Source organism: Lepisma saccharinum, chromosome 13, assembly GCF_977018435.1.
Source record: "Lepisma saccharinum chromosome 13, izLepSacc3.1, whole genome shotgun sequence".
Lineage (NCBI taxonomy): Eukaryota > Metazoa > Arthropoda > Insecta > Zygentoma > Lepismatidae > Lepisma > Lepisma saccharinum.
In genome coordinates this window covers 58,426,469-58,449,510 of record NC_139241.1, presented here as the reverse complement: position 1 = coordinate 58,449,510, position 23,042 = coordinate 58,426,469, and the positions used below count along the sequence as shown (strand labels likewise).

Sequence of the window (23,042 nt, the reverse complement as noted above, 5' to 3'; positions counted from 1 at the left end):
AACATAGGAAAAGGGAAACTGCTCAATTAGAGAAAACTCAAAAGAAAGAGTTGTTAGAGCTGAGACAGGTGGTCGAATCGATGGAAGAGAGGAGACTCCTTGAGAAGGAAGAGGAGACAGCCTGTATTAAAGAAGAGAAAGCAGAAGAAGAAGCTAAAAGAAAAGAAGAAGTACAAGAGTTTAGGGCTCTGATAAAGTATCTTGAAGAGAAAAGGAAGATTGAAAAGTGAGAAGCTGAAGAGAAAAGAGAAACGGAGTTAGAAGTTATCCAGGCCCTAGTAGAAAGCCAGGAAGAAAATAGAATGAAAGAAAAAGAGGAGGAAAATGAAAAGAGGCAGCTAGAAGCCGAGAGAGGTAGAGAAGAGTTGCGAACACTTTTCTCTCAACTTAAGGCTGACCAACTAGAAAGGGTTAGAGAAGAGATGGAGAAAATCCGGATCTCTTGCCAACAGGAGGTAGTAAGGGTGGTAGAACAACTAGAGCCCTTAGCTGAGTGCCGTGGAGAGATAGAACGAGAGCAGGAACAGATGAAGAGAAACCTAGATACCTGCTTAGAACTGGTTCAGTCTAGGAAAGAAACTGAAAGTGAAGATCCCGAGAGGGTTAAACAGATAGAGGTCTCTGTTGAAGCAAAGAGTTCAGTGGTAAAAACCCTTGGTGAAAGGACCAAGCAGATGGAAAAAACTGTACAAGAGCAGAAGGAGGCTGCCGACGTATTGACGCGGAATCTCTGGGAAGAAGTTGTAACAACTGCTGGAGAAAAAGTGAGCTGCAGGATAAGTTCCAAAGACTGCAGTTGCAACCCGAAGCCACTTCAGATGTACTCCTGGATTCTATTGAATGGCGTGGAAGCTTAAACCCGGAAGCTCCTAGAGTAGTGCAAAGTCCCTACTGTGTCGAAAGAACAGTTCGAACAGATAGAGGCAAGCGACCTAGAGAGGGAGACAGTTCTGATGGATCTCCTCCTCGACGTAGAGCCGATTTCAAGATGCCTAGGATGGCTGATATTGCCCACATACCAAAATTCAAAGGCGATATCGAGGCCCAATCGGCAGAGAAGTACCTTAGAGAGCTCAATGTCAGTTTCGAGCTTATGCAGATACCTGAGCACTATAGACTTGAGTTACTTCCTAGAGTATTTGCAGGCAAGGCTGAACATTGGCTGGCGGGAAACATAGATAGTTTTGTCAACTATGCCGACTTTTGCCTAAGATTTAAGGAGGAGTTTGCCTCTGAGAAAGCCAAACAGAGACAGTTAACTGCCGCAAGAAATCGACGATATTTTCGCCAAGTCCACGAGAATATGGAGAGCTTCGCTTGGAGCAACTACGCTGCCTATCGAAACTTGAGTGACAATTTAAGCGAAAGTGAAGTGCTGAATCTAAAAATAGGACGGCTGCCGTATCGTATCCGGAACCTCTGCCTTGCACATGCTCCAAGATCAGTTGACGAATTGACCAGTTTCTCAAGGACTTCGACATCTATGATGATCCCGATGCCTGGAGAAACAAGGAAGACCCCAAAAGTAAAGATCCTGGAATCAATAATGAGAGCTTCAAAGTCCGCAACATCGAGACCAGAACCAGCGGTAGAGAAAGGAATGGTGCGAGGACTCCAAAGTTTTATAGAAGACAAGGCTGGAGAGGAGCGGACCGCAGTCAGCAGGATGGTCAGAGGAACTTTAATCGATCGTATACAGAAAGAGGTCGATGCTTCCCTGATATGAGGAATTATCAGGATAGAAGTAGTCCCAGTTCCCCTAGGCGAAATCACCTCAGGATGCAGGACAGACTAGAAGGCAGTCACCAACCAGAGAAGACTTGACCTCTGAGCAGGAGGAAGCCCTAGAGACAACCCGGGACTTCCTGCATAACCAAAGGTCACAGTCTAGTCAAACAAACTAGAGCCTTGTCTAGGTGCTTTGTTCCCATTTAGGCAAGGGGCCTCGGAGGAGCGAACACTAAGATCTATCCAGGAACTAAAAGTAAATTTTCCGAGCGTCTAAGACAAGTTATAAATCACCAGCAGTATCTGCGAGATTAATGGAAATTCCAATAAATTGTGTAATTGATACTGGGAGCGAGTGTTCGATTCTAAGTCATACGATCTGGACTAAGCTGAAGGACCAAATACCAGGCATTCAGGTACAAAAGGTTCCAGATATAAGATTAGTGGATTTCTCTGGTACCCACAGGAAGCGAGTCTTTGGAAGTAGGCGAGTGGAGCTGGAAATTGGCGGAATGACTTTCAGTACTGAGGTATTTATATTGAAGGGATTTAGTACGGATCTTCTTTTGGGCATGCCATTTTTGAGGCAGCACGAGGCAGAGATAAATTTCAGGAAAAACTCTGTGAAGCTGAATTTTGGGAAAACTCCTGAACATGAGGAAGGGAATCCACTGGATATTGAACTTGTGAGGTATATCCAAAATGTCCAAGACAAAGACAAGAAATGGATGTATACACCCGTGGACCTCAGGGAGAAGGTCGACACAGTAGATATTCTAAAAGATTCCCAGAAGCAGGAGTTGTTAAACATGCTGATTCAATTTTTGGAGATTATCCTTGAGAAGCTCGTACCATTGAAGAACGTTGGATATAAGCAGTATGCCGAGACAGTTCTTTACAAGTCGCATTCTATACCACTTTTCTTGATGGTTTACTGGAGAATGAAGATTGGAAGATTTGGAACTTCGTCCAGCTAATATGGTGTCTCATTGTGAATTTATTGGTTATAAGTTGGCTAATTAACTTGCCATGTACCTGGTCTCAGATATTTCGAAGTGTTGCTATTCCATGTATCCCTGTCTAATGAAGTTCTGGACTACTTCACCATCTCTACGACGAAGCCATATCTAAACCCTCTAGCAAAGGCTCAACAATTGTTGATACAGAAGAATTAAGGTAAAAAGAAACGCTCTTCAATTAGAAGAAGGTGACTTGGTTCTTGTCAGGAATCACAAGTTAAGTTCCAGAAAGAATAGGACTATCGCCAAATTGTTTGAGGTATACATTGGCCCCTATGTCGCCTCGGATGTTCGAAGCAACACTGCCCTGCTGTTGAACCCGACGACCAAGAACCCAGTCGACCGAGTGAACTTTGACAACCTTCGTCTCTTCAGGTGTTCCCCCGAACGGAGAAGACAAATAGTGAATGAAGAAAAGACAGTGATTGAAGAGTAAAAGAGATTTAGACTCTGGATTACCAAAAAAAATTCTGAAAATTTAAACTTCTTAATTTTCCTCAAAATTTTTGCCCGAGAGAGGGGCATATGTAACGACCCTGCGTGGTCATCTCATTTAGCGATCCTGCGTGATAGCCATATTCTTTAATATATAATTATTAATGCTTGAGAAATGCCCTGCGAGGCTTACGCTTTTGATGTATCTTTTATCTAATTTTGAGTGCATTGTTGTTAAGCATGAAACATATATTGTTGTGGCACGCACGTTTTGGTTAAAGAAAGCATGCTAAATGCCCTGCGTGACTTACGCATTCAGTTATCTTTTGTGCAGTAATTGTTGTTTAATATGTAACTTGCAATGTCGAATCTCTTTGTCTTGTAAATTCTTTAATGTAACGTGCACACAAGTGTTAAGTTTGTATCGCCACATGCTAGTGGTTTTCACAATGCAAAACTTGATAATTTATAATGCATGAGTTGCATCTCGTGAATTGAAGGGAGTTTGCAACGCTGCAGCCGGCTTTGTTCCGATCTTCTCCACCTGCCTCAGTGCTGCCACCAAACAGTATATAAACAATGCAGCGAGGCCCGGAGCTCAGTCGACTGCCAGATGCCGACTGCGAAAGACCTGGTTCCCAGATCTAGTCTGGATGTTTCCCCTACCGGGATCCAAGAGCTTCCATCAGAAGGAAGGAGGAGAATAAGAAAAGCAGATTACCTACCTACCTGGTCTGCCCCATAAGAGCTTGGTGTGCTACCCTTGGGTCGTGGTGGCCCAAGCCCAAGTCTCCTGGGTGCTTCCATACCAAGGGACCGAACCGTTCCCTTGCTGTAGCTGGATTGACTTTGCGTCGTCCTTTCATACCAACACCTTTGTGAAACCACGGGCCCCTTGGCCCGTCCCTCGCTATTGATTGGACGCTTTCGCGTGTTGTCCCCAGATGGCGTGGCACGTGACGACTACCAAGGTTCCTATTGGTTACCTGCACTAGTAGGTTCCCCCTAAATTAGATAAGGATACTAATACTGCCCAGGTACCTCACTGAGAGGAATTAAGAGCGTATGTGCTAAACTGGTTATTTACATGTGTGTATAAATATAAATAAACTTTTTCTAATTGACTTTTGACCTTTCCATACTAAACCCCGCAAGCCCTGAGATACTTTGAGTTCATGTCTTCAGCTGGCTACAAGCTAGCATATATGGGTACACTTTTGCACCACTTCGTGGTGTAGCGTGCAGTGCTCCGGCACGAACGTTGCAAAAGATTTTGGTGCCCAACGTGGAGCCCGATTTGCATACACACAGGGCTAGACTTGTAAAACGTGGGGTCAGATTGGTTACATAGTGAAGCTGTATATGGACCAGGAGTGGCTCACTGGTTGAAGTGCAAGTGTTAGTTACAGTGTTCGTCTATTGAATTCACGAAGGTAGTGAGTGTAAAGTGTTTTCGGAGAAACCATGCAGAATTCACGAAGGTAAAGTGTTGTGACATATACGAGTGTGACAAAATGGAAAAAGAAACATCCGGAATGAGTCTACGGAGCAGAGGGAGAAAAACCATGGAGGGTGAGTCTGGGTTCGCATGCTGTGATGATCCTGGAGCCGAGATGGAGTACTTCCAGTGTTGCCAGTGTCTCCAAAAATTCCATTGGAGTTGAGGGACAAGAAGAGACCTCAGAGACTGTTGCAGAGGCTAAGTGTAAAACATGCTTATCAGCACCCTTGGTAGCGTCCCTGCTTGAACCAAGTCTTCCAAGTAAGACCCATCAAACATAGGAAAAGGGAAACTGCTCAATTAGAGAAAACTCAAAAGAAAGAGTTGTTAGAGCTGAGACAGGTGGTCGAATCGATGGAAGAGAGGAGACTCCTTGAGAAGGAAGAGGAGACAGCCTGTATTAAAGAAGAGAAAGCAGAAGAAGAAGCTAAAAGAAAAGAAGAAGTACAAGAGTTTAGGGCTCTGATAAAGTATCTTGAAGAGAAAAGGAAGATTGAAAAGTGAGAAGCTGAAGAGAAAAGAGAAACGGAGTTAGAAGTTATCCAGGCCCTAGTAGAAAGCCAGGAAGAAAATAGAATGAAAGAAAAAGAGGAGGAAAATGAAAAGAGGCAGCTAGAAGCCGAGAGAGGTAGAGAAGAGTTGCGAACACTTTTCTCTCAACTTAAGGCTGACCAACTAGAAAGGGTTAGAGAAGAGATGGAGAAAATCCGGATCTCTTGCCAACAGGAGGTAGTAAGGGTGGTAGAACAACTAGAGCCCTTAGCTGAGTGCCGTGGAGAGATAGAACGAGAGCAGGAACAGATGAAGAGAAACCTAGATACCTGCTTAGAACTGGTTCAGTCTAGGAAAGAAACTGAAAGTGAAGATCCCGAGAGGGTTAAACAGATAGAGGTCTCTGTTGAAGCAAAGAGTTCAGTGGTAAAAACCCTTGGTGAAAGGACCAAGCAGATGGAAAAAACTGTACAAGAGCAGAAGGAGGCTGCCGACGTATTGACGCGGAATCTCTGGGAAGAAGTTGTAACAACTGCTGGAGAAAAAGTGAGCTGCAGGATAAGTTCCAAAGACTGCAGTTGCAACCCGAAGCCACTTCAGATGTACTCCTGGATTCTATTGAACGGCGTGGAAGCTTAAACCCGGAAGCTCCTAGAGTAGTGCAAAGTCCCTACTGTGTCGAAAGAACAGTTCGAACAGATAGAGGCAAGCGACCTAGAGAGGGAGACAGTTCTGATGGATCTCCTCCTCGACGTAGAGCCGATTTCAAGATGCCTAGGATGGCTGATATTGCCCACATACCAAAATTCAAAGGCGATATCGAGGCCCAATCGGCAGAGAAGTACCTTAGAGAGCTCAATGTCAGTTTCGAGCTTATGCAGATACCTGAGCACTATAGACTTGAGTTACTTCCTAGAGTATTTGCAGGCAAGGCTGAACATTGGCTGGCGGGAAACATAGATAGTTTTGTCAACTATGCCGACTTTTGCCTAAGATTTAAGGAGGAGTTTGCCTCTGAGAAAGCCAAACAGAGACAGTTAACTGCCGCAAGAAATCGACGATATTTTCGCCAAGTCCACGAGAATATGGAGAGCTTCGCTTGGAGCAACTACGCTGCCTATCGAAACTTGAGTGACAATTTCAGCGAAAGTGAAGTGCTGAATCTAATAATAGGACGGCTGCCGTATCGTATCCGGAACCTCTGCCTTGCACATGCTCCAAGATCAGTTGACGAATTGACCAGTTTCTCAAGGACTTCGACATCTATGATGATCCCGATGCCTGGAGAAACAAGGAAGACCCCAAAAGTAAAGATCCTGGAATCAATAATGAGAGCTTCAAAGTCCGCAACATCGAGACCAGAACCAGCGGTAGAGAAAGGAATGGTGCGAGGACTCCAAAGTTTTATAGAAGACAAGGCTGGAGAGGAGCGGACCGCAGTCAGCAGGATGGTCAGAGGAACTTTAATCGATCGTATACAGAAAGAGGTCGATGCTTCCCTGATATGAGGAATTATCAGGATAGAAGTAGTCCCAGTTCCCCTAGGCGAAATCACCTCAGGATGCAGGACAGACTAGAAGGCAGTCACCAACCAGAGAAGACTTGACCTCTGAGCAGGAGGAAGCCCTAGAGACAACCCGGGACTTCCTGCATAACCAAAGGTCACAGTCTAGTCAAACAAACTAGAGCCTTGTCTAGGTGCTTTGTTCCCATTTAGGCAAGGGGCCTCGGAGGAGCGAACACTAAGATCTATCCAGGAACTAAAAGTAAATTTTCCGAGCGTCTAAGACAAGTTATAAATCACCAGCAGTATCTGCGAGATTAATGGAAATTCCAATAAATTGTGTAATTGATACTGGGAGCGAGTGTTCGATTCTAAGTCATACGATCTGGACTAAGCTGAAGGACCAAATACCAGGCATTCAGGTACAAAAGGTTCCAGATATAAGATTAGTGGATTTCTCTGGTACCCACAGGAAGCGAGTCTTTGGAAGTAGGCGAGTGGAGCTGGAAATTGGCGGAATGACTTTCAGTACTGAGGTATTTATATTGAAGGGATTTAGTACGGATCTTCTTTTGGGCATGCCATTTTTGAGGCAGCACGAGGCAGAGATAAATTTCAGGAAAAACTCTGTGAAGCTGAATTTTGGGAAAACTCCTGAACATGAGGAAGGGAATCCACTGGATATTGAACTTGTGAGGTATATCCAAAATGTCCAAGACAAAGACAAGAAATGGATGTATACACCCGTGGACCTCAGGGAGAAGGTCGACACAGTAGATATTCTAAAAGATTCCCAGAAGCAGGAGTTGTTAAACATGCTGATTCAATTTTTGGAGATTATCCTTGAGAAGCTCGTACCATTGAAGAACGTTGGATATAAGCAGTATGCCGAGACAGTTCTTTACAAGTCGCATTCTATACCACTTTTCTTGATGGTTTACTGGAGAATGAAGATTGGAAGATTTGGAACTTCGTCCAGCTAATATGGTGTCTCATTGTGAATTTATTGGTTATAAGTTGGCTAATTAACTTGCCATGTACCTGGTCTCAGATATTTCGAAGTGTTGCTATTCCATGTATCCCTGTCTAATGAAGTTCTGGACTACTTCACCATCTCTACGACGAAGCCATATCTAAACCCTCTAGCAAAGGCTCAACAATTGTTGATACAGAAGAATTAAGGTAAAAAGAAACGCTCTTCAATTAGAAGAAGGTGACTTGGTTCTTGTCAGGAATCACAAGTTAAGTTCCAGAAAGAATAGGACTATCGCCAAATTGTTTGAGGTATACATTGGCCCCTATGTCGCCTCGGATGTTCGAAGCAACACTGCCCTGCTGTTGAACCCGACGACCAAGAACCCAGTCGACCGAGTGAACTTTGACAACCTTCGTCTCTTCAGGTGTTCCCCCGAACGGAGAAGACAAATAGTGAATGAAGAAAAGACAGTGATTGAAGAGTAAAAGAGATTTAGACTCTGGATTACCAAAAAAAATTCTGAAAATTTAAACTTCTTAATTTTCCTCAAAATTTTTGCCCGAGAGAGGGGCATATGTAACGACCCTGCGTGGTCATCTCATTTAGCGATCCTGCGTGATAGCCATATTCTTTAATATATAATTATTAATGCTTGAGAAATGCCCTGCGAGGCTTACGCTTTTGATGTATCTTTTATCTAATTTTGAGTGCATTGTTGTTAAGCATGAAACATATATTGTTGTGGCACGCACGTTTTGGTTAAAGAAAGCATGCTAAATGCCCTGCGTGACTTACGCATTCAGTTATCTTTTGTGCAGTAATTGTTGTTTAATATGTAACTTGCAATGTCGAATCTCTTTGTCTTGTAAATTCTTTAATGTAACGTGCACACAAGTGTTAAGTTTGTATCGCCACATGCTAGTGGTTTTCACAATGCAAAACTTGATAATTTATAATGCATGAGTTGCATCTCGTGAATTGAAGGGAGTTTGCAACGCTGCAGCCGGCTTTGTTCCGATCTTCTCCACCTGCCTCAGTGCTGCCACCAAACAGTATATAAACAATGCAGCGAGGCCCGGAGCTCAGTCGACTGCCAGATGCCGACTGCGAAAGACCTGGTTCCCAGATCTAGTCTGGATGTTTCCCCTACCGGGATCCAAGAGCTTCCATCAGAAGGAAGGAGGAGAATAAGAAAAGCAGATTACCTACCTACCTGGTCTGCCCCATAAGAGCTTGGTGTGCTACCCTTGGGTCGTGGTGGCCCAAGCCCAAGTCTCCTGGGTGCTTCCATACCAAGGGACCGAACCGTTCCCTTGCTGTAGCTGGATTGACTTTGCGTCGTCCTTTCATACCAACACCTTTGTGAAACCACGGGCCCCTTGGCCCGTCCCTCGCTATTGATTGGACGCTTTCGCGTGTTGTCCCCAGATGGCGTGGCACGTGACGACTACCAAGGTTCCTATTGGTTACCTGCACTAGTAGGTTCCCCCTAAATTAGATAAGGATACTAATACTGCCCAGGTACCTCACTGAGAGGAATTAAGAGCGTATGTGCTAAACTGGTTATTTACATGTGTGTATAAATATAAATAAACTTTTTCTAATTGACTTTTGACCTTTCCATACTAAACCCCGCAAGCCCTGAGATACTTTGAGTTCATGTCTTCAGCTGGCTACAAGCTAGCATATATGGGTACACTTTTGCACCACTTCGTGGTGTAGCGTGCAGTGCTCCGGCACGAACGTTGCAAAAGATTTTGGTGCCCAACGTGGAGCCCGATTTGCATACACACAGGGCTAGACTTGTAAAACGTGGGGTCAGATTGGTTACATAGTGAAGCTGTATATGGACCAGGAGTGGCTCACTGGTTGAAGTGCAAGTGTTAGTTACAGTGTTCGTCTATTGAATTCACGAAGGTAGTGAGTGTAAAGTGTTTTCGGAGAAACCATGCAGAATTCACGAAGGTAAAGTGTTGTGACATATACGAGTGTGACAAAATGGAAAAAGAAACATCCGGAATGAGTCTACGGAGCAGAGGGAGAAAAACCATGGAGGGTGAGTCTGGGTTCGCATGCTGTGATGATCCTGGAGCCGAGATGGAGTACTTCCAGTGTTGCCAGTGTCTCCAAAAATTCCATTGGAGTTGAGGGACAAGAAGAGACCTCAGAGACTGTTGCAGAGGCTAAGTGTAAAACATGCTTATCAGCACCCTTGGTAGCGTCCCTGCTTGAACCAAGTCTTCCAAGTAAGACCCATCAAACATAGGAAAAGGGAAACTGCTCAATTAGAGAAAACTCAAAAGAAAGAGTTGTTAGAGCTGAGACAGGTGGTCGAATCGATGGAAGAGAGGAGACTCCTTGAGAAGGAAGAGGAGACAGCCTGTATTAAAGAAGAGAAAGCAGAAGAAGAAGCTAAAAGAAAAGAAGAAGTACAAGAGTTTAGGGCTCTGATAAAGTATCTTGAAGAGAAAAGGAAGATTGAAAAGTGAGAAGCTGAAGAGAAAAGAGAAACGGAGTTAGAAGTTATCCAGGCCCTAGTAGAAAGCCAGGAAGAAAATAGAATGAAAGAAAAAGAGGAGGAAAATGAAAAGAGGCAGCTAGAAGCCGAGAGAGGTAGAGAAGAGTTGCGAACACTTTTCTCTCAACTTAAGGCTGACCAACTAGAAAGGGTTAGAGAAGAGATGGAGAAAATCCGGATCTCTTGCCAACAGGAGGTAGTAAGGGTGGTAGAACAACTAGAGCCCTTAGCTGAGTGCCGTGGAGAGATAGAACGAGAGCAGGAACAGATGAAGAGAAACCTAGATACCTGCTTAGAACTGGTTCAGTCTAGGAAAGAAACTGAAAGTGAAGATCCCGAGAGGGTTAAACAGATAGAGGTCTCTGTTGAAGCAAAGAGTTCAGTGGTAAAAACCCTTGGTGAAAGGACCAAGCAGATGGAAAAAACTGTACAAGAGCAGAAGGAGGCTGCCGACGTATTGACGCGGAATCTCTGGGAAGAAGTTGTAACAACTGCTGGAGAAAAAGTGAGCTGCAGGATAAGTTCCAAAGACTGCAGTTGCAACCCGAAGCCACTTCAGATGTACTCCTGGATTCTATTGAACGGCGTGGAAGCTTAAACCCGGAAGCTCCTAGAGTAGTGCAAAGTCCCTACTGTGTCGAAAGAACAGTTCGAACAGATAGAGGCAAGCGACCTAGAGAGGGAGACAGTTCTGATGGATCTCCTCCTCGACGTAGAGCCGATTTCAAGATGCCTAGGATGGCTGATATTGCCCACATACCAAAATTCAAAGGCGATATCGAGGCCCAATCGGCAGAGAAGTACCTTAGAGAGCTCAATGTCAGTTTCGAGCTTATGCAGATACCTGAGCACTATAGACTTGAGTTACTTCCTAGAGTATTTGCAGGCAAGGCTGAACATTGGCTGGCGGGAAACATAGATAGTTTTGTCAACTATGCCGACTTTTGCCTAAGATTTAAGGAGGAGTTTGCCTCTGAGAAAGCCAAACAGAGACAGTTAACTGCCGCAAGAAATCGACGATATTTTCGCCAAGTCCACGAGAATATGGAGAGCTTCGCTTGGAGCAACTACGCTGCCTATCGAAACTTGAGTGACAATTTCAGCGAAAGTGAAGTGCTGAATCTAATAATAGGACGGCTGCCGTATCGTATCCGGAACCTCTGCCTTGCACATGCTCCAAGATCAGTTGACGAATTGACCAGTTTCTCAAGGACTTCGACATCTATGATGATCCCGATGCCTGGAGAAACAAGGAAGACCCCAAAAGTAAAGATCCTGGAATCAATAATGAGAGCTTCAAAGTCCGCAACATCGAGACCAGAACCAGCGGTAGAGAAAGGAATGGTGCGAGGACTCCAAAGTTTTATAGAAGACAAGGCTGGAGAGGAGCGGACCGCAGTCAGCAGGATGGTCAGAGGAACTTTAATCGATCATATACAGAAAGAGGTCGATGCTTCCCTGATATGAGGAATTATCAGGATAGAAGTAGTCCCAGTTCCCCTAGGCGAAATCACCTCAGGATGCAGGACAGACTAGAAGGCAGTCACCAACCAGAGAAGACTTGACCTCTGAGCAGGAGGAAGCCCTAGAGACAACCCGGGACTTCCTGCGTAACCAAAGGTCACAGTCTAGTCAAACAAACTAGAGCCTTGTCTAGGTGCTTTGTTCCCATTTAGACAAGGGGCCTCGGAGGAGCGAACACTAAGATCTATCCAGGAACTAAAAGTAAATTTTCCGAGCGTCTAAGACAAGTTATAAATCACCAGCAGTATCTGCGAGATTAATGGAAATTCCAATAAATTGTGTAATTGATACTGGGAGCGAGTGTTCGATTCTAAGTCATACGATCTGGACTAAGCTGAAGGACCAAATACCAGGCATTCAGGTACAAAAGGTTCCAGATATAAGATTAGTGGATTTCTCTGGTACCCACAGGAAGCGAGTCTTTGGAAGTAGGCGAGTGGAGCTGGAAATTGGCGGAATGACTTTCAGTACTGAGGTATTTATATTGAAGGGATTTAGTACGGATCTTCTTTTGGGCATGCCATTTTTGAGGCAGCACGAGGCAGAGATAAATTTCAGGAAAAACTCTGTGAAGCTGAATTTTGGGAAAACTCCTGAACATGAGGAAGGGAATCCACTGGATATTGAACTTGTGAGGTATATCCAAAATGTCCAAGACAAAGACAAGAAATGGATGTATACACCCGTGGACCTCAGGGAGAAGGTCGACACAGTAGATATTCTAAAAGATTCCCAGAAGCAGGAGTTGTTAAACATGCTGATTCAATTTTTGGAGATTATCCTTGAGAAGCTCGTACCATTGAAGAACGTTGGATATAAGCAGTATGCCGAGACAGTTCTTTACAAGTCGCATTCTATACCACTTTTCTTGATGGTTTACTGGAGAATGAAGATTGGAAGATTTGGAACTTCGTCCAGCTAATATGGTGTCTCATTGTGAATTTATTGGTTATAAGTTGGCTAATTAACTTGCCATGTACCTGGTCTCAGATATTTCGAAGTGTTGCTATTCCATGTATCCCTGTCTAATGAAGTTCTGGACTACTTCACCATCTCTACGACGAAGCCATATCTAAACCCTCTAGCAAAGGCTCAACAATTGTTGATACAGAAGAATTAAGGTAAAAAGAAACGCTCTTCAATTAGAAGAAGGTGACTTGGTTCTTGTCAGGAATCACAAGTTAAGTTCCAGAAAGAATAGGACTATCGCCAAATTGTTTGAGGTATACATTGGCCCCTATGTCGCCTCGGATGTTCGAAGCAACACTGCCCTGCTGTTGAACCCGACGACCAAGAACCCAGTCGACCGAGTGAACTTTGACAACCTTCGTCTCTTCAGGTGTTCCCCCGAACGGAGAAGACAAATAGTGAATGAAGAAAAGACAGTGATTGAAGAGTAAAAGAGATTTAGACTCTGGATTACCAAAAAAAATTCTGAAAATTTAAACTTCTTAATTTTCCTCAAAATTTTTGCCCGAGAGAGGGGCATATGTAACGACCCTGCGTGGTCATCTCATTTAGCGATCCTGCGTGATAGCCATATTCTTTAATATATAATTATTAATGCTTGAGAAATGCCCTGCGAGGCTTACGCTTTTGATGTATCTTTTATCTAATTTTGAGTGCATTGTTGTTAAGCATGAAACATATATTGTTGTGGCACGCACGTTTTGGTTAAAGAAAGCATGCTAAATGCCCTGCGTGACTTACGCATTCAGTTATCTTTTGTGCAGTAATTGTTGTTTAATATGTAACTTGCAATGTCGAATCTCTTTGTCTTGTAAATTCTTTAATGTAACGTTCACACAAGTGTTAAGTTTGTATCGCCACATGCTAGTGGTTTTTACAATGCAAAACTTGATAATTGATAACGCATGAGTTGCATCTCGTAAATTGAAGGGAGTTTGCAATGCTGCAGCCGGCTTAGTTCCGATCTTCTCCACCTGCCTCAGTGCTGCCACCAAACAGTATATAAACAATGCAGCGAGGCCCGGAGCTCGGTCGACTGCCAGATGCCGACTGCAAAAGACCTGGTTCCCAGATCTAGTCTGGATGTTTCCCCTACCGGGATCCAAGAGCTTCCATCAGAAGGAAGGAGGAGAATAAGAAAAGCAGATTACCTACCTACCTGGTCTGCCCCATAAGAGCTTGGTGTGCTACCCTTGGGTCGTGGCGGCCCAAGCCCAAGTCTCCTGGGTGCTTCCAGACCTTCCCTTTGTACCTTGCCATCTCTTGCTACTGACTGATACCAAGGGACCGAACCGTTCCCTTGCCGTAGCTGAATTGACTTTGCGGCATCCTTTCATACCAACACCTTTGTGAAACCGCGGGCCCCCTTGGCCCGTCCCTCGCTATTGATTGGACGCTTTCGCATGTTGTCCCCAGATGGCGTGGCACGTGACGACTACCAAGGTTCCTATTGGTTACCTGCACTAGTAGGTTCCCCCTAAATTAGATAAGGATACTAATACTGCCCAGGTACCTCACTGAGAGGAATTAAGAGCGTATGTGCTAAAGTGGTTATTTACATGCGTGTATAAATATAAATAAACTTTTACTATTTGACTTTTGACCTTTCCATACTAAACCCCGCAAGCCCTGAGATACTTTGAGTGCATGTCTTCGGCTGGCTACAAGCTAGCATATATGGGTACACTTTTGCACCGCTTCATGGTGTAGTGTGGAGTGCTCCGGCACGAACTTTGCATGATTACAACATTCACGTGCTTTTAGGACCTTCATACTTGTATGTGAGGTTGTAAACGCTGACAGATGTTGAGATAAGACTTTGAAATGTCATGTGGAAGAAAACCCACCCCCTCCCCCTTTCTCTAATATGCAAATTAGCTATTTTTAGCCAAAATGCAGGATTGTACATATTGCATTATATTTCAGCTTGTATGAGAACTAGGGACTTGAAACAAGTTTCACTTTGTTGCAAAAGGTCTACTCTTTGAAAGCAATGCAAAAGTTTGCGCCCTTTTTCCAAAATAACAGGAGAAGAGAGGGCGAATGCCAGATTTTTTTTCATTGAAATTTGGGGACTTGGCCCCTCCCAACCCCGTTTTTCTCACTTGGGCTTTCTGAATTGTACACGGTCGCGTGCTCCGATGTTTTTGCATTCAAACAAAAGTTATCCGAAGTAGATTGCTCAAATAGTCTCAGAGATATACTAATTTATTCTCTAATATGCAAATTAGCCATTTTTGCCAAAATGCAGGATTGTACATATTGCATTATATTTCAGCCTGTATGAGGACTAGAGACTTGAAACAAGTTTCACTTTGTTGCAAAAGGTCTACTCTTTGAAAGCAATGCAAAAGTTTGCGCCCTTTTTCCAAAATAACAGGAGAAGAGAGGGCGAATGCCAGATTTTTTTTCATTGAAATTTGGGGACTTGGCCCCTCCCAACCCCGTTTTTCTCACTTGGGCTTTCTGAATTGTACACGGTCGCGTGCTCCGATGTTTTTGCTTTCAAACAAAAGTTATCCGAAGTAGATTGCTCAAATAGTCTCAGAGATATACTAATTTATTCTCTAATATGCAAATTAGCCATTTTTGCCAAAATGCAGGATTGTACATATTGCATTATATTTCAGCCTGTATGAGGACTAGAGACTTGAAACAAGTTTCACTTTGTTGCAAAAGGTCTACTCTTTGAAAACAATGCAAAAATTTAAAAATCGCATGCAAAGGCCGCAGCGAGAGAGGGGTTACTTTCGAAAACTGGCTCGGCTGTTTAAAGGTTAATGCATTGTGAATTACTCAATAGAGCAGATAAATGATAAATGCCCATTTTCAACTTTTTATCAAAAGACAATTGTTGTTTTATGACTTTTACAACAGTTAAGAAACGAAATATTTTTTGCTGTAGAGAAGCATGCACATTTGAGACAAAATTCATATAATCTTTGTTATGTATGCCTTATAGTGTCAAGAAACTGTTAAGACATGTAAGTTATATTTGACTCAAGAAGAGGGTGCCAAGATGTAATTTCACCCTGACTGCAGAAATCTTGTATGTGCTGCTCTAGTCAAGTGTGACCCAAGTAAGACATTTTGAATGTCGTCAACTGAATATTGGAAGTGTGTATCACCATTTTTATTTTTGTTCTTATGAATTGTGGTTTGGTACAAAACAGCAATTGATAAAATGAAAACTATTTTTTTTAATGCTTCATTGGATTTTGTAGACACAAACATGCAATATTTACAAGATAACTTGCAGCAACTGACCTCAGAAGACGAGACTAGCTTTGAGAGGACAAGTCCACACTCAAAGGAAGAGGTACATACGAACATGCACAAAACAATGCTGTTGATTTCAGATCAGTATTTTGTTTGTTGCATTCAGTTGCTCTGTTTATCATCACTTGGTTTTTTGTGTTTGTGATTTCCGATGGCTTTCACAATTATTACCTCCACTCTTAATGTACTTTGCCAGTGACATTATCAATGCTGTTTAAGCAGCATCTGATTTTCACGAAACCTGGTTCCTACATGCATTCCACTCTCACCTGTCACCCCTATGTTGCCACTGAACTTGTCCAGTTAGTGCATGGGTAGTTGTGTTGGTCTTGGCTAACACAGACAGACTGTACAGGTAGATTTTAAACAATCAAAGTTTTCAAACAATGAAGTTGTGGGAAACATCGATCAATTTGAAATTCTAATATTTTGTCGTTTATAAAGTCTTGCAACCTTGCACAGTGGGGTGCATAAATATTACCAAGAAATCACCGAGATTATTCTGCTTGTTTTACGCAATGGGAGCTTCAAGAATTAAAACAAAACACCAAACAAGCTGCTGACAATCTGTGCACCAGGACACCAAAAGTTCATTCCTTGAAAACAGGATTCAAGAGAAAAATTAATGAAAATAGTCATGCACAATTTGTCGAGCAATACTTGTGCATCCCACTGTACCAATCTACATGCCATCTCCATTACTTGTACCAACGGTTTTCAACCTTGTAAGACCATAGCCCAGTAAATTATCTTTTTTTAAAGTCGATGCCCCGATCCCAACAATTTCACTTGACTTTATACGTACATTAATTAACACACACCCTTGAAATTAAATATTAATAATTAATTATGACGTAAGTATCGAGAGTAATAGTTTCATTATGTATAGGTTGGTTAACACATGTAAAAAGATGGAATTAGTTGTTAACCAATGGATCTAATAAACTTCTTACAGCCCAGTATGATTGATACCAAGGCCTTGTACCAGACCATGGCCCAATGGTTGAGAAACACTGAGTTGTAACAATACTAGGTAATTGTAAATATTTTTTAAATAGAACTTACCAACAAGAATGCTGTATTCAATTGTAAATGGATAAAGGTATGGTGAAAAGTCTTCAAATATAGATGACATCCCACCTGCTTCCTTACACAAGTCATTCAAAAATGAGCTACCATTGAAGTAATCCAGAACGTCTTGTGCCCCTCCTGAAATAATAATAATACAGTTAAAAATATATTAAAAACAAAACTTGAAAATGCATTTCTCATTACTATGTATTGAAAATACTATTTTATTCCATTGCAGCTTTCAGTTAAATCATTCCATTACTCAATACCGAAATGGTTACAGAATAATAAATTAATTTATTTTTTATGCAATACATTGATGGGAAAATTAAAATAATTTAGTCATACGGCAACTTTCTACATGCAATATAAATGATAACATGAGTCTATTTGGCAATGGTGTCAATACTTAAATTTCTAAATACCTAAAATCCATTAGTGGACTTCAGATTATTACAGATATACTATAAAAAGCACCACTCTTTTGATGATAAATGTTAATATATACACGAAATGTTCCTACATTTATTTATTTACCTATTTATTTAATTTGATTAATTTCAATAACCACTACAAGTTCTTGTGTGGATGGTGACGCACGTTCCGCTTTGTCCAAGTGCCACAGCGAAACTGAGAGTCCTGCACCCAGGGCAATTAGTCATTCTGTAGGCAGGGTATGGTAGTATAGAATCATGCATTGCTCAACCTTCGCGCATTCGTAGTTTGCCAATAGCAACATCAATCCGGTTTTTTTCTAGCCAAACCTCGTATATTGCATGGTGACCATTACTGTCATGATTAACTTTAATAGAAACATTCACCTCCTTTTGAGCCTTACGTCCTATATATAGGACATAGCATAACTTGTAGCATGATATATATATTGCAGCATAATTCATAAAAATGTGTTCATTGACATCCAAACGTTACAATGACATCTGATTTTGAGCAAAAACTATTTTTTTTTTTTCACCGTCTTATCTGGGTTAATATTAACATTTCACAAATGCTTGGCAAGCAACAATTTGGAACTACTTGGAGAAATGATCACTTGAGAACACTGACGTATGTAGGGGGAGTTGATGGGGCTACAGCCCCTCCCGAAATTTTGATAAAATCAAATGAAAGTATCTCGGTAATAACCCCATGGTAATTGAAAACTTCCCTTTGAAAGACCCCCAATGGATCTTCAGACTTAAAAAAAAAAATTCACGTTCATAAATAAACTCTAAATTTCATGTTTAAGAGTTGATTTCGTATTTTGCAATTCATTTCATATTATTTCGTTACGAAACGTGGTCATTTTTGTCTTCAAACAACTTTTAAAACAAAGGTTTACTATGGAAATTACGAACTAATTTGTAGTGGATTCCACCCCTACCCAGAATGCAGCTACGTGATATTCACTTTTACAATTCCAGCACCCTCTGGAAAATCGTGTCTGATGTGAAAAATTTGATCTGTAGTTGATCTGTTACGTTTAAATCCACATTGATAATCACCTATAATTTCATTATCATATGGGGTTAGTCTTGTTAAAAGAATGTTAGATAATATTTTATATGTTGTTGAGAGTAGAGAAATTCCACGGTAATTATTGCAGTTCATTTTATCACCTTTTTTAAACACAGGAATTATGGATTATTTCCACTGTTGAGGGATTTCTTCTTTATTCCATATTAAACAAATTAATTTATGAATTTGACATATTAATGAATTTCCACCATATTTAATTAACTCAGCTGGTATTAAATCAATGCCAGGTGCTTTGTTATTCTTTAGCCTTTTAATAGCATTTTTAACTTCAGTCAAGTTAGGTTCTGGAACTAAAGGTTCTGCTGTGTGGACTTCATTTACTTCTGATTTATCTCCTACATGGACATTTAAAAGGTCATTAAAGTAGTTCTTCCATCTATTTAGAATATCGCTTGGGTCAGCTAGAAAATCACCGTCTCTATCTTTTATCAAGTTTACTTTAGGTTGCCACCCCTTTCTAAATTCATTTACACCTTTATATAAATCTCTGATATTTTTATTTTTGCTGTTTGTTTCAATTTCGTTAATTTTGCTTTTCAAGTAATATCTTTTTTTACTTCTAAACGTGCGGTTAACTTCTCGCTTTATTCTATTATAATTGTTTAGATTTGTATCATCAGAGTTATTTAACCACCTAAGTCTAGCTTACTCTTTCTTGGTTTGTGGTATCATATACTTTCTTTAGCTGCTGATTCTATTGCATTACGTATGTGCTCCCAATTCTTATTTGCATCTGTTTCATTTATATTTTCATCATCATTTAAATCCTGCAAAACATCAAATCGATTTGACAGTTTAATTTGGTAATCTTTCTTAATTCTTTCATCAGCAAATTTTCCTGTATTAAATTTTAGAACTTTTAAATTTTGTTGCTTATGATTTATCACTGAGAGTCTTTCTCTTAATTTAGCAATTACTAAATAATGGTCACTGGCACAGTCAGCACCTCTATGTGTACGAACGTCAATTATACTAGTATGTCTTCTCTTATCAATGAGAATATGATCTATCTGATTATGAGTTTTACCATCTGGAGAAGACCAGGTATATTTATGGATATCTTTATGTTTAAAAGTGGTACTTTTCACAATTAAATTCTTTGAGGTTGCAAAAGTAATCAATCTTATACCATTATCATTACTTAATTCATGAAGACTTCTTTAAGAATCGTGGGTTTAAATGTCTCTTCTTTGCCAATCTGTGCATTACAGTCACCTAACAGAATTTTCACATCATACTAAGAAAATTTATCAAAGACCTGTTCTAACTCTGCATAAAAATCATCTTTAGTATTATCATCTTTATCTTCCGTTGGTGCATGTATGTTTATTAAAATAATTTTACACCACCTACCCTGTAAAACTGCATATGATATCCTATCATTAATAAATTCTACCGTTTTAAGAGCTGAGATAATTCTATTATTTATGAAAAAGCCTGTTCCAAAATTATGATTTTCAGTACCACCATAGAAAAAAGTATAATTTTTAGTTTTACAATTCCCTTCTCCTGGCCACCTAACTTCCTGGACAGCTACTACATCTAATTTATACTTAACTATCTCGTTAACTGTACACTGAAATGCCCCAGGCCGGTAAAGGCTCAGAACATTCCAGGTGCCTAATTTAATATCCTTATTCCTAACGTAGATCTTATCCTTAGTCCAGGGACCTCCCAAAGTAGTCCCCACCCGGAGATCCGAACGGGGGACTATTTTACCTCCGCAATATTTTACCTTGGGAACATCCATGGCCTTATATTGCTGTTTCTTGACTTTTTTTTTTTTTTTTTACAGTGCAGAGTTGTCAGCTCTACGCCTAACCCCCAATATGAATGGAGGAACTACTATACAAGACACACACAAACACATCACAACTATAACACAATATAAACATAAACAAACTACACACCACAACTACTACACAAACATACTATATATATATATATATATATATATATATATATATATATATATATATATATATATATACACACACACACACACACACACACACACATATATATATTTATATATACACATACATACATATACACACACACACATACATAGATACACACACACACACATATTTCATAGCATTTTAATTTTTAAAATTTACTTTTTGTACTTCTAATGATATGTTTATTATACTATATTCCTGGCCGAATCCATCTCAAGACAGGCGATGAAAATGAAAATGGGGAAATCATAGTCTCGAATCTTCCTGAAATTTTAATATGTGAAACTGTGAGACAATCTGAGAAATACGTATTTTTATTTCAATTTTCACTCGAGATATAGCTGTTCAAAGTGGGAATATAATCAAAATGTCCATCAGCTATTCATTGATTTCAAAAAAGCATATGATTCGGTCAAAAGAGATAAATTATATAATATATTATTAGAGTTTGGAATACCTAAGAAGCTTGTTAGTATGATAAAAATATGGACCAGTGAAACAGAAAGTAAAATTCGTGTGGGTATTAATATGTCTGAGAAATTTACAATTCATGATGGGTTAAAACAAGGAGATGCATTATCTCCATTGCTCTTTAATTTTGCCTTAGAATATGCTGTTACGAAGGTAAAAGAAACTAAAGAAGGGCTAAAATTAAATGGTGTGACTCAGTTGTTAGCATATGCAGATGATGTAGACTTACTGGGGGATGATGTGAATACAATTAAGAATAATGCTAAAATATTTTTCAAAACTGCTAAAGAGATAGGTTTGGAAGTTAACAAAGAGAAAACTAAATATATGCTTACAGGCCGAAACCAAGTGTTAGGTAATAATCAAAATCTAATTATTGGTAACAACTCGTTTGAACCAGTTTCCAAATTCAAATACTTAGGAGTAATATTAACAAATGAAAATTATATTAAAGAGGAAATAAAAAGTAGGCTTAATTCAGGAAATGCATGTTACTTCTCTCTTCATAAACTTTTGTCTTCTCGTTTAATATCTAAGAAACTAAAAGTTAAAATATACAAAACAGTAATTTTGCCTGTAGTATTATATGGATGTGAAACTTGGTCCCTTACATTGAAAGAGGAACATAAATTGAGAGTATTTGAAAATAAGATCCTTAGGAAAATCTTTGGACCTAAAAGGGATGAGGAGACAGGTGAGTGGAGAAGGTTACATAATTTAGAAGTACATAATTTGTATTCATATCCAGATATTATTAGAATAATTAAATCAAGAAGACTTAGGTGGGCAGGCCATGTGGCACGAATGGGAGAGGAAAGAGGAGTTTACAGGATTCTTGTTGGAAAACCTGATGGTAAGAGACCTGTAGGAAGACCAAGACGAAGATGGAGGGACAACGTTGAGATGGACCTAAGGGAAATCGGTCGGGATGGAAAAGAGTATATAGAACTTGCTCAAGATAGGGAAAGATGGAAGGCCTGTGTTGCTGCAGCCATGAACCTTCGGGTTTAAGAAGGCTAGGGAGTTAGTTAGTTAGTCTGGAAAATCCTGTGTACGCCAGTGCTATCCTTACTTAAAAAATGTGTAAACCTTTCTTAGTTGGAGAGACAACATATGTGAGTGTGATGTAAATCCCTTTTTGTAGTTTATTTATGTTAATTAATGATAAGCATGAATGAATAAGTAATAATATATATAACGCAAGAAGAAATGCAATGCCATATTCGGGATTTTAACATATGTCCTGTACCTTCAAAATATGCCTCAAACACTAGATTGCAGAAGCTGTGTGACTTGTATTTACCCCACAAACATGTAGAGAAATTCAGGATCTCCAAACTAAACACAAATATGAAAAATTCTTACTCTCATGGTATGATGTTAAAGGCAATGCAACAAGTGACTCCAGGGATTCACCAATGAATGAGTGTGTGGCACGATAATATTCATCATCGTCATCTGCAGTACTTGTTCTCACTGTAGTACTAGAAGTTCCTTCACCATGGAGCGTTAAGGAATCCATTGTTTCTCTCAGAATAGTCCAGAACCAGAAACATATGCTGGAAGCTATGCAGTGCATAACTGCAAATCTTCCAAGTTCCTTGCATCTGTTTATTATAACCTGAAAAGAATAATTTAATAATATCAACTATGAATGCAGTATATGCAGGATGCAGGTTTTCTGCATTTATCACCTTTAACCGTAGCACTCCCATGTTGTCTTCTGCAACAGGGGGTTGAGAGAGAGGAGAGGGTTTCTGGATAGGCCCATACAGTTTACTATTTTTTGTGTACTGTTCTTAATGGTGACTGCTCTCGCCCCTGAGTTCTGTGGTTAATTGTGTCTGGCAATATATCTTTGCCAATTAAGTCTTGCTTGAAGACATGCCAACAATTGAAAAAATATGAAACCCATAATATACAGGTGATTCAAAAGTCCCTTAACACCCCCTATAAAATGTAAAGGAGTTACAGGGTGGCTACTCACCGGAATTCCTTGAATTCTGGGAATGATGCGTGAATTGTTGGCTCCAGGAATTGTGCCAAAATTCTAAGTGA

General features: G+C 40.5%; 1 protein-coding gene across 3 annotated transcripts in view; it reads right to left on the bottom strand.

Annotated features, from left to right (window-relative positions):
• Positions 1 to 23,042, bottom strand: part of LOC145997321 (proton channel OtopLc-like) — a 228,506-nt gene that overhangs the window by 26,998 nt on the left and 178,466 nt on the right. For all 3 annotated transcript variants that reach the window (XM_083134232.1, XM_083134233.1, XM_083134234.1), the window contains 2 exons: positions 22,350 to 22,605; positions 17,011 to 17,154 (listed from right to left, as the gene is read on the bottom strand). In XM_083134232.1, coding sequence (XP_082990358.1) covers positions 17,011 to 17,154; positions 22,350 to 22,605 — 400 coding nt within the window. The remainder of the gene's footprint in view (positions 1 to 17,010; positions 17,155 to 22,349; positions 22,606 to 23,042) is intronic.